Here is a 12,836-nt window from a genome sequence, read left to right as displayed (position 1 = left end):
TAGAGTCATTACTGACTGCCACACCTGTTGTGTTCATTGTGTTTTAAACGTTATTGTTCTCATTAAAAGTAGATCATTTTTTGCTGAGCAAAAAAGGTTGCATCAAAGCACAGATACTTTAAATCAGATTTACTTTGGGAAATGCAAGTGATAGCAATTTTATGGATGCTACTTTTTTCATTATTAATTTTTAAAAATTGACTTTTTAGGAGTCAATCACATAGCACCCAAGCAACAAAGAATTACAAACTATTTTTATTTTTTATTTTTTTTAATGACAAACTATTTTTAAAAGGAGTTTGGAACCAACATTGTAATGTATGGCTTTTTTATACCCTGAAAATCAGCAGACCAGCACTCAGATGAGTTGGAAGAGATTATGTGAATCCAAAAATGAGCATGAAGTTACTGGAAGAGCTTTGGAGTCAGAAAGATGTAGAGATAAGTCTAGCTCTTTCACTTTTTAGTGATGTGACTTTGGACAAGTCTTTTAGCCCACTGAACCTACAATTTATCTTCTTTGAATAAATATTATACCCCCTCATAGCATTGATAATGAGGTTCAAATGACAATGAGTGAAGGTATAGTAAATTCTCAGTAAATGGCCTTGCCTTTTTTAAGTGTGTGAGGTTGGTTTCCTAGTGAAAAGCTTCCACCCAAGTTAAAAAAAAAAAAAAAAAAAATCTCCCAATTTGAAAATGCATGTATACCAAGTAAAGGGTATTCATCAGAGGGAGAAATTTTGACCATAATATTATGGTTAGTTTAGATTAAAAAGACTTCACAGAGTGACTTTAGATCCTCATGGGTTTTTTTAAAAAAAACACTTAAAAAGTGTTCTATTTGAGGGCAGTGCAAGGTAAGTTACTGATGTTCATTTTTGCTCTCATTAAAAATTATATTGTTGTTGTTTTTTTCTTTACATTAGGGTGAGTTTGTTGCTTGTCTCCTGTCCCTATTACGACAAATGACAGATAGACATTATCAACAACTTCTTGATAGTTTCAATACAAAGGAAGAGTTAAGGGTAAGTGACACTTTTTTAAAAAAATTTCCTGTATCATTTTAGCTTTCCTTGTTCACATTCATCATTGTTCAAATAGTTCCTTGACAGTTGTTTTACCTGTTTCTGTTAAATCTATGCTATTTTTTCTCACCTTCATCCACATGTCTGACTATCTTGGCCCTTTAAGATTTTCAACTACTCAAGCAAAGCAAATTAACTTTTATTTTATACAAGGACATAGGCTTTGAAATACCTGTCAGCAAAATCCAGTAAACTAGAAACACAATCACAGACCTAATGAGACAAAAGCAAATAGAGTAACTCTAGTTAGGTAGACTTAGGAATATTGGCCTTATAGATGATAAGGAAGAATATATAAACCTATTATCTGATTTCATCACTCTAAAACCACAATGAGGAGTTCTGACTAGAGAAGCAGAGTTGTGTTTGATATTCTCTATGAGCTACAGTCTAATCACTATGCTGTGCTAGTGTGACAGGCTGACATTCAATAGAAAATATTGATGCCAGGTTTATAAAAATTCACACTTTGCTGAGATTTATGGAACTTCAATACTTCCATCATGGTGTTCACTAAAAGCTTAGAAGTTGATTGTCCTCAGTTGGAGGAATGACCTGTCATCTGTTCTTATTTACTTTTATCTCTCTTCCGTCTCTTGAGTTTTCCAGGCATCTTCATAGGTAAGCCATCATAATGGAAGGAGTACTGATATGCCAGGTGGTGGAGAATTAGAGGACCGTAGAACAGTCGCGCTGCAACGTTGGCGTGACCAGAAGCCTTCGCAGCACCTCAGGGGGAGATTTGTAGATTTTTAAAATATATATCATGCAGAGGAGTCATTTACCTTTGATTTTTAACTGCCTGGAAGATGTTGCATGACCTCAGAAAAATCCTTTAGTTACCTTGCAGCAGATGACAGGCTGAATCATGAAACAAAGAGAATAGATTTGGGCAGATGTAATCTTTCTAGCAGTCAGTCACTTGGCATATACCTGTGCCTAACAATCTGTTTTTCATGATTACTTTCAGTCTTGAGTTTAGAATTAAAAACAGATAAAGGACTTTAGATGATACCCACTCTAGATACAGAAATCCATGTGGCTAAAAAGGAAGATAATTGTGCAGTTATTAACATTCTTCAAAAGTTGAGTATGTAGCACTATTAAGGAGCTATTAGGCTTTACATAAGAGCTCTATGACTTCATGTTTCAAACTTTCACATAAGAAAGGATACTTACTTTTACAGAGCCTAGGAATTAAAAAAATAGCCGAGAAGCATGCATTGAAAACCATGGTGAATTTAATCTAGGTATTGAGTTTTATGCCTTATTATTCACATTAATAACAATAGAGCAAATGGAAGTAATGAATAAAGTATTTTATATGGCCTTTCCTCATTTCAGTCATCCACACACCTTTTCAAAATTTCCTACTTCAAAATTAACTAGGCCTTCAGGCCAGGAAAATTATTTCATGCTCTTAATTACTTCATCTGTCCTTCAAGAAATACTGATTGAAAAATTCAGGCATGCTAAGCCCTACAAGTTTTATTATGTAGCCAGGAACAAATTGTCCAGTCCCTGTAGGGGGAGAAATCAGGCAGGTAATAGACATTGACCCCACAGTGCTCCAGAGCATCTAGGAATTCCTGCCAGGCCAAACTCATGACATGAGGAAAAGTCCCCAAGGGAGCTCTCAGCTGAGAGCTAAGAGATGAGTAAAGTGTGCTGTACCTGTCTTTGGTTAGATCTCTCACCTAAAGTGTCCCCTGAATGTGCTGACATAGCATACTCCCTGCGCTCACAGTTATTCAAATCTGGAATGCTTTAGTTTATTTGTTTCGGTGAATCCCCAACCCCTAGCCACTAGATTATAAGCTCCTTGGTGTCTGAAGCTTTGACTGGTTCACTGCTGTATCCTCAGATCCCAGAACATGCTCACCACATTTTAGGCACTCAAGAAACATTTGTTGATTGTCTGATAGAATATAGACTATGAGGAAGAGAGGTGTAAGATACAGTGCTCTGAGAATGTGTGTGGACTTTATGTTGAGGACATCTGGAAGCTGTGGAGGGTTTTAAGAAAGAAAGGAGAGCCATGGTCCCATTTCAGTTAAGAAAAACCTGCTTGGTTGCACTATTGAAAATGAATTAGCCAAAGACAAACAGGAAGCAGAACTGTGTAAAGTATCTGAGGCAGAATAGTCTGTGCTAGTGATGACTGTGGCCTGAAAGAGAGGTGATCATGATGGTAGATTCTAGAGTCATTTAGGAAGTTCAGTTGACAGGTGTTGGTAACTGATTTCATAAAAAAAAAAAAAAAAAAAAAAAAAAAAGATGAAGGAGTGAGAAGAGGTGAAGGAGAGAGAAGAGTTGAAGATGAATCCCAGGCTCTCTGACAACAGGCCAGATGTAGGTGCCACTCACTGCATGGGGAACCAAGGAGGTATGGGTGTACAGGTTTGGGAGCAAACATAAATTCAGTTTCAGCTTGAGTTTGGTCACTTGAGGGACATTAAAATGAATGTCTTATAAACAGTGTCTGAAGTTCAAGAGACAGAGCTAGGCTGCAGTTGTAGATTTGGGAATTATCAGCTAGTGAATAGTAATTGATAGGGAAGTAAATGTGAACACAGAAGAAGAGTGTAGAGCATGTAATTGAAGAGCTCTAAATAGAATCCTAAGCATGAAGGGGGGAGAAGTGGTGAACAGTACTGGCTACTGCAGGGTGGTGAGGCGGGATCATAAAAGGGTCTGTTCCTATTGTTGATGAACTTGATGAGCAATTTCAATACAGTAGTGAGGGTGGAAACCAAGCTGTCATGAATTGCAGAATGAAAAAATGAAAAAGATACAGTAGATGCATGCCATGTTTCAAGAAAGGGAGGACAGGTGTGTACTAAAGGGGAACTTGGATGTCGTAGAAATATTTATTTTGGAGGAGACTTAAGCATGTTTGAATATGGATGATTAGAGCTGGTGGAGGAGAAGCTGAAGACATAAGGAAGAAGTGCAAGGGTGGTGAGGTTCCCCGCAAAGGCAGCAGGAGGGGACAGAAGTATCTGTGACTAGGAGGAAGATCACCTTTCCAGTGTAAGAATGAAAGGGGAGTAACTGGAGTGAAGGCAAGCTAAAAGTCATTTTTTTTATTATTATTATTTTTTTTTTACTAAAGGCTAATTAGCCATCCGGTTTTAATCTGCATTTTAAAAGTTCACATGTCACCTTTTAACAGATTTTTCTTGTTCTCAGTTTTCTTAAAACCCAAATATCCCTGGGGCGCCTGGGTGGCTCAGTCGGTTGAGCGTCCAACTTCGGCTCAGGTCATGATCTCACAGCTTGTGGGTTCGAGCCCCGCGTCGGGCTCTGTGCTGACTGCTCAGAGCCTGGAGCCTGTTTCAGATTCTGTGTCCCCCTCTCTCTCTGACCCTCCCCCGTTCATGCTCTATCTCTCTCTGTCTCAAAAATAAATAAAAAACGTTAAAAAAAAATTAAAAAAAAAAAAAACAAACCCAAATATCCCTATTTATGCTACTGAAATCTAAATTACAAGATCTTTTAAAAATAGTAACACTGGTCCACTGTCCCTTATGCAAAGTCCTTAATATTAAGTGCATTTTAGAAATTAGAATCTTTTGACATTTCAGAAAGGTAATCTATATGGTGCACATACTATATATGGGCATAGCCACTCTAATCAAAAATCTTAATATTTGTGCAGTTAAAAAATATTCACTCCAGGTGAGGTTAAATAAAAACTGAATAGTTCAGGTCAGGTTTTGCTGCCAAATGGATTATCACCAACATTTTAGACCACTTTGAGCTTTGGCTATTGTGGTAAAGAGCTGAGAATCTCAAACAGTAAACATTTATATAATTGTAAATCTTAGTACATGCAAGGTACTGTTCTAAAAGGTTGATTAATATTAACTCCCTGAATCCTCAGAAGAACCCCCTGAGGTTGGCACTATTACTATTTTATTACAAATGACAGTTACTTGATTCAACAAACATATATTGAGCACAGTGGCTAGACATTAGGGATATCAAGACGAGCAAAACAGTCTTTGCTAGTCTTAATGCTTTCATGTTATTAACAGCATCTAAATCATTAAGTTATAATTGAGTGGGATGTATATAAACAACAGTGATGATGGCTGATATTACCTCCTCACCACCACCCCCACTGCTATGGGCCAGATGCTGCGCTAAAGACTTTTCCTACAGTGCCTCATTTTACTCCCGGCCAACCAACCCCCAAACTCCTCCCCCCGCCCCGCCCCTGCCAAGGAAGTAACTGAGAGGGCCTGGAATTCTATTAACATCTGAGCTCTTGTTCACGCAGCTCAACTCACCTTTTCCCTAAACTCTAATGACATTTGTTAGAAACCAAAATCTTCGCTATCAAATTGCATAAAATTTCATTTGTCCACTCTTTAAAAGTAATAAGGCAATTCCAGTCATGGAGATGAAAGGCCAAGTTAATGGAAAGAGTTATTTGAGGGTTTTGTATCTACCTTTAGATTAGAAATGGAATATATAATACATAAGGGAGGGCAGAGCTTAGTAAAGTGATAGTCAATGGAAAATTATAACTGCTATTGGGATTAGACAGGAAGAATCCCATTTAACCTACTAGTTAAAAGTGATCAAAGTATATGTCTGTCTCCCTTCCACATACATGTTTTCTGATCCCCAGAGGGAGCTACTGTTAACACATAAGGTTGTATCCTCATAGATTATTTTTTATGGTATATACACACGTATTTTTAATGGAATATAGCATTCATAGTAGTTGCACTTTTCCACATAGTAATATGTCCTGAACATTATAGAGCTTGTTACATCTTTTATTCTTCTGAATCTCATTGTATGGATGCTAAATAATGTAATCATTCCCCTTTTGTTGGGTGTTCAGGATGTTTCTGATTTTTGCCAATGGAAAGGGTATAGTGGTGAACATCATGATAACACATCTCTCTGTGCTTGTGGCCTTATTGCTGCAGAATGAATTCCTGAAGTAGAACTGCGATATGTGCACTTTAAATCTTCATTAATACTGACAGATTAGATGTTGAAACATTCAGGTTAACATTTTTGTTGTTCTTTATCCCTAGCATCACTGCTTTTTTTTCTTTACTCTTATCAATTCAAAGAAAGATTTGGCCTAGCATTTCACAGTGGTTCTCTAAATGAAAACAAATTTGAAAGTATGTAGTTCTCGTATTTACTAAGACTATTGGTGTTTTTACTCCATTCTTGCTTGAAGAATCAGGACCTCTCCAGGGTGATTCTTGGGGTAGCTTCTGACATTTTGAACAGTATGCCATTTCTTCTCCTTGGTCCTCGGGTGCTATGTGTGAGTGGTGTAAGTAACAATGTCAAGAGAACTGTGTAGGACCAAGGACCCAAGGACTGGTACTCTGCATTATTTAGTTCTTTCCTTTTGTAGAATGGCATTATTTTAGAAATGAACAAAAGCAAGACAAGGAAGTGATTAGGGTTTTTTTTTTCCTCCTTCTGTAGTCAGTAACGTTTTATTATACACCCACCTTCTACTGAGGGCTAAAGTTTTGTCCATATCCATGGTATTTCTGGTACATAGAGAGCAGTGAGTTTCCTGTTCTTTGTTGATTATGACTTTTCAAATAGAACTGTGGGGATCCTGCTTAAATGTGATATTATACATGTTCTGGAAGTTAAGTACAGCACTATTAAAACCTTTCATTGTCTCTCATATACTGGCCCACTAGCTTTCCAAAATTATATCTGATCACATCACAGTCCAACTTTAAAGCCCTGAGGACTTCACATTCCCTGTGGGACAAGACCCAGTCTTTGCCAACATCATCCCTGTCTTCAGTCTACCTTACATTCTCAGTATCCTCTACCCTCTACTCTCTTCCAAACACATCTCACTCTAGCCACTTAAAATTACTTGGGTTTAATTCCTCCGAATCTTTTTCTTTTTCTTTTCTTTTCTTTTTTTTTTTTTTAATCTACCTGAAATGCCTATTCCACCACTACTCATTTGCATTACTTAATTTGTACCCCTATTAATCCCTTCCCTGATTTTGACTCATTCTGTAAAATCCAGCCTAGGAATCTCTTTCTTTATGAAGCATTCACAGAATACAGTGCCCACCACCCCCTCTTCATGATAACATCCAACATTGCCTTGTAATTGTTGTCTCCTTGACTCCTTGATGACTGTGCTCTGTGAGAATAGACACCATGTCTTTGTGTCCTAAGCACAGAGCCTGGAATATTATATCTTTGTTCGTTGAAACAACCCTCTCAGTAAATGTCTGCATACCTCACAAACCATCTTTTTCCATATGATTATTTCAGCTTATAGTCTTTATTATAGAAAAATAATTCTATAGCTCTTGAAGACTGAAGACCACTTGGGAGTTATTTTTACATAATGTGCTTATTCAACTTTAAGGGTATGAATTTCACTGTGATAATGATTATTAACACCCTTTATTTGAATTCAAACTCCATATCAAGGGTGTTACACATTTGAAATTTGTGGCAAATTTTTAAAATAATATTCGACTCTACTTTAAATCGTAAGTAAAGGAAATGTGTTCCTAGAAGGCTCTGTCCCTGTTCATTGCTTTTGACACAAGGAGACTGTGTGCTGGTCTATCTACCTGGTGATGCTTTATTTTCTTGAGTTCTTAATTCACGTTTCATGGTCTCAGAGTTCTGTCTCCTGTCTCTCACTAATTCTGTTTCGTGAACTTAATTTCTATCCTGTGCTGTTCACATACCACAGTCTTATGTGTAAACACAAAACAATTTTTTGTATGACACAGTCAGAAAATGAATGTAAAATACATTTAATCTTCTCCCACATCTGCATAAAATACATTTAATTCTTCTCCCACATCTGCATGAGACCCCTAATAGCCTTCTCATCGCCCTCAGGGTAAACTTCCATGTTCCTTACCATGAAGAAAGAATGAGATTTATTTACCTTTTATTTATCTTTCTTCTATTTGTTTATCTTTGATTGGTCCCTATCTATCATCTGTCTGTCAGCTTTTGATTTTTCCCTTCTTATCTTTCACCCCCATTTCTTGCCACTCCCCACTACAGTCCAGACAGCCCTGTGTTGTCTCTTGCCTTTCAAGCTTGGTGCTCTTCCCTCTACCTGGACTACTTGGTCCTCACACTTCCCCCATTGGTAGCGCACACGTGTTGTCTGTGTGGTTTTTAGATACACATTCATCCCTCCCACCAAACCGTAAGCTCCATGAAGGCGGGTGTCACATTCAGCTGATTGTGGTATGACATATCGCAGGCCCTCCGGAACTACTCTTGCATGAATCAATAACAGAATGTATCTTACCCCACTAGGTGTAATCCAGCATCTAACACAGTGCCTGGTGCTTTAGAAAGCACCCAATATTTATGGATGAAAGTTAGTGATAATTTTGAAAATCACAAAAAATTGCTCTTGCTTTCTTGTCTTTTGAGAATGGAACTTTTTATCATTTTGGTTTTCATATGAACTTCCTTTCTTAAACCTCTTGCACTGCAGAAAACGTGCTTCTGTAACATACCACCTCCCTGTTTCTTTTTTTTTTATTTGAACCTTGATTTGAATAAAACGGGCAATGCAGTTAAGTTACCATGTTGTGCTATTTGAAGTAAACAAAAAGAAACTGCTCCCAGGCTACCAATTTTCAAACAGTGGCATATGAAACCCTTATTTCTTGCTATCCAAACAGGAATATTATTGTACCAATGTTCTTTTTTTAAATTATGGGAAAGATCTGTTAGTTATTGTCATGTGTGCAAAATAACTTCATATATCTATGCAAAAGTACTTATTCTGTGAAATGATCAGAGCTGAAAAGTATTTAGGGAAATACCGCTGTATTTGGGGAGAGCAGGCAGGAGGGTGGTGTCAAAGAATCTAGCGTTCAGATGTTAGTGCTTTAAGTACTGGGACTGAGTTTGAAATGATACCTGTTACGTGGCAGTTGACAATAAATACTTACTGAACTAAATTACATGTAAGTGCTACAGTGGAAGGTATTTGTGTTACCATCTGATGAAACATTAGCCTACAATTTAGAAATAAGGAAACATTTTTGTCTATTATATGAATAGATAAGTGATCATATTAACTTTTTTAAATCACCCCTAACCACAAGGGACCTTAAAGGTCCCACATTTTCCAAGGATGAGAACTCACTCCCAGGCAGATCAAATAAATTGCCAACGTCATTGAGTTAGTTTGTTGCAGATCCAGGATTAAAATCTAGATTTTCTGATTGTTAATGTAATGTTCTTGTATTTTTATTGTAAGATTTCCACAATGAATGTGTTTGGCTCTATGAAGGTAGGTGAAGCTTGCGTGGATACCATAGAGAGCTATTTGAGATGCCAAAAAGTTCTCTCAGGGCAAGTAAAGATTTCTGTCAATACATGAGCATTGGCACAATGTCACATGCTGCCACACTTTTTATTTTGTGAGATAACCGGGAACCAGAAAATGAGATGGCACAGAAACAGGCTGTCTCTCCCCAGCTCCTATACCTGGAATAACTTTCCCTTCGTCCCCAGCACTGCAGAAGAAGAACAACCAAAGTTGCCAGCCCAGGAGGTAGATACCCTGCCTCCTGTAGCCACTTTTTCAGTCACTTTTTTCTCTGTGCAACCGAAATCCCTCTCTCCTACCTTCCCCCCTACAGACACCCAAGCACTAAGGGTGCTACCTCCATTTTCCAATTGTCTAAAAGTTTTGAGGAGAAAAGATGAAATTTCAATGTTATAGAAATTATTTCAACATTCCTAAGTAATTGTAGACTGTGAGATGTGACTTCCCACCTTCATGATTTTTTTTTCTATCTAAGCAAGTGCAACAAGATAGGAAACTGAAGTAGGATCAAATTCTTTGAAAGGTAAATGCAAACATCCGTTTTTGGAGGGAATATAATATATTCATGTCTGGGACACCCAAAAGAATAAATTGAAAAACTTTTTGGAGTAAGTTTTAAAAATGCATCAAAAAGGGCTTCTCACAGTTTTAGTATGCTAATGACCTACTTTCTCAAGAGAGGGCTAGAATGTGAAGTGTTTCCCCAAATGATCTGACCTGCAATGGAATGCATTTGGGAAACTCTTCCTACATAAGAAAAATCTGGCCATTTAAAGAAAAGTGACCTACTGGGCGCATTTCCACATGGTACATACTACATATCAGTCTATGTGTGTTGATGCCAAAGAAGCTAAAATAAATCCTTGTCAAAATATTTATGGGCTTGATCAAAGCTGTTAGAGTATGTTAAAAAACCACACACACATACACACAGCCACCAGATGTTCCTTATATTTTCAGATTCTAGCTATCTCCTCATTATATGAATGACAACTGTAATCTTATATTCAAGCAGCTTACACGTTTAACATAGTGTGTTGTTGGGTTTCATATATAAAACTCCTGTGTTTGTTTTTTTGTTTGTTTTAAGCATCACCATACTGTTGACTTCAATCAGATTGGCAGCGAGATGTATTTTCCTAGCATTGCTTAAGGTTACCAAGAAATCTTTGTTTTCTAGTTAATAAGTCTAAATAAAAGCTAGATTGAGCCAATTTCTTTCTGATTGGGCACGCTTTATGTCACTCTTTACATGTAGTGTGTTATCTCCTAGAGTTGCCTTTAAGTATAAAATGCTGCAACATTTGGGACCCTATTACTTGTAATGTTTTAAGAAGAGGTATTTCTGTGTCTGGAAATAGCCTCCTGTCAAGAGTGTTTCCAGGTGATGGGTTTAAGGATAACATCTTAGTAAATACCACTGCCCTCTGGCATGACATCTCTGTGAAGAATTCTTTGACACTCATAGCTACTAAGCACTCACCACCGGGCTCGGCCTAGCACACATCCTTATTTGAGTGTATTCCGCATATCATGCTCAGATTCTGTAAACCTACATGCATACTATTAATACTATATCTTCAGAATGCCCTCTAAGAAACATGGGTGTTTGCTGAAAATTCTTTTTAATGAATATAACTTTCTAAATTTTGACACTTAAAAGGAAGGATTGTTGATAGTTCTCTCGATATGAGAAGTTCTGATGTTTAAGACTATAATAAAAGAAGAGAACATATTTGCCTGCTAAGCCAGTCTTCCTCTTTATTTATAAAACCTAAATGCTTAGAGCTTGTGAAGAGGAATGAAAAGCCATTCCCACCATTTATGAGAAAGAAAAGAGAACATTTGGGAAGAGTAGCAAACCACTTGGGTGTTGAGAATGGGTAGGGCGATGATTCTTTCTCCTGGTGAACTATGAAAACATGGCTCCCTTCTCTGTAGTTTCTTTGGAAATGGTAACAACAGTGCTGTGTGTGTGCGTGTGCGTGTGCGTGTGTGTGTGTGTTGACTGTTACAATAACTCAGTAAAATGGTCTATTTCCTTCCTATCCAAGGATTTTCTGCTGCAGATATTTACTGTGTTCCGAATATTGATACGCCCAGAGATGTTTCCAAAGGACTGGACTGTTATGCGCTTGGTGGCTAACAAGTAAGACATTTAAATTGATGACAATTGCAGCTCATTGGAGAGGAGGCACAAAATGAATTTTTTTTAGTCTGATCTCAAATTTGAAAGCTTCAAATCCAGGGATTCTTGTCCTTTGACTCTGAATTAACTTGTCTCACTTTTTAAAAAGTATTACTATTCGTTTTAAATAGGTGATAAATGAACATAGTTCAAAAATCAAGTAATATAACAAGAGCATACACTGAAAACTCTCACTCCCACCTTCCATATTTATTCCTTACCCCCAGCCTGTAATAAACACTTTTATTTGTTTCTTGCATGACCTTCCAGTGTTCTTTTCTGCCTGGCAGGTGCGTAATACGGCACGTTACTTTTTCCCCTAAAAAAATCCTGGCAGTCTTTCCACATTAATACTTAGAAAGCCCCTCATTTGTTTGTTTCTTTTTTCTTTGATAGCTGTATCATGTTCTATTGAGTAGATGTACCATTGTTTACTTAACTCAAGTGCTGGCCACTTGAGTCATTTCTAATCTTTCTTCATTCATTTTAACTCAGCGGAATACATTAAGTGTCTACTATGTACTCAGCCCTGGGAATAAGATATGACCCCTGAGTTGGATACATGAAGATTGAAGTTTCTTTTATACAGCCAACTGAGAAGGCTGGTAGACTACTGAAAATAATGCTCTCAGCAAAATTCAGAACTAGAGAAGACATTTGGGGAGATATTGACATAAAGATGAATCTCTGGAAGTTGATAAAATTGGCTTGTATTAGGCACATCCAGGGGGAAAAAATCAAACATTTGACGTCAGTACTAGAAGGAATAGGAGCCAGGAAAAGAGATTAGAGGGCAGCCAGAATGGCAGGAGCTGTCCCAGAGAATACAGTGTCATGGCTTTATCTGCTGTCATGCTTCCTGTCTCTGTCATCTCAGGATACAGAATGAAGGTGAAGTTCTTCAGGAAACTGGCTGATCTTTACTTCCACACTTGTCATTTACCCTGTTTCTTGAACATTCTTTCTTTCAAGTCTACGTTTGCCTGCTTCTCCTTCCTCCTCTTGTCCAGCCCCGAACACCTTCACATTCAGGATAACAGTTGAATTCTCCAGGTGTCTAGCCATAGGCCAGAGATACCATATGTCTTCCCCAGATGCCAGGTATGATGGTGGTAAGAGCCACAGTAATATAGGGTTTGATTTTGATAAGATGTGCCTAATATGGCTTCTGCTGCAGTCTACATTTATAGATGTGGAGGTGTTAAAATGATGTGTTAAAAAC

At 37.6% G+C, this 12,836-nt stretch overlaps 1 protein-coding gene across 1 annotated transcript in view; it reads left to right on the top strand.

The window, feature by feature from the left end:
* Positions 1 to 12,836, top strand: part of DOCK4 (dedicator of cytokinesis 4) — a 428,942-nt gene that overhangs the window by 336,887 nt on the left and 79,219 nt on the right. The window contains exons 26-27 of the mRNA XM_042970201.1: positions 930 to 1,028; positions 11,481 to 11,575. Coding sequence (XP_042826135.1) covers positions 930 to 1,028; positions 11,481 to 11,575 — 194 coding nt within the window. The remainder of the gene's footprint in view (positions 1 to 929; positions 1,029 to 11,480; positions 11,576 to 12,836) is intronic.

This window comes from Panthera tigris, chromosome A2, assembly GCF_018350195.1.
Source record: "Panthera tigris isolate Pti1 chromosome A2, P.tigris_Pti1_mat1.1, whole genome shotgun sequence".
Taxonomy (NCBI): domain Eukaryota; kingdom Metazoa; phylum Chordata; class Mammalia; order Carnivora; family Felidae; genus Panthera; species Panthera tigris.
This window is presented reverse-complemented; position numbering and strand designations above follow the sequence as displayed.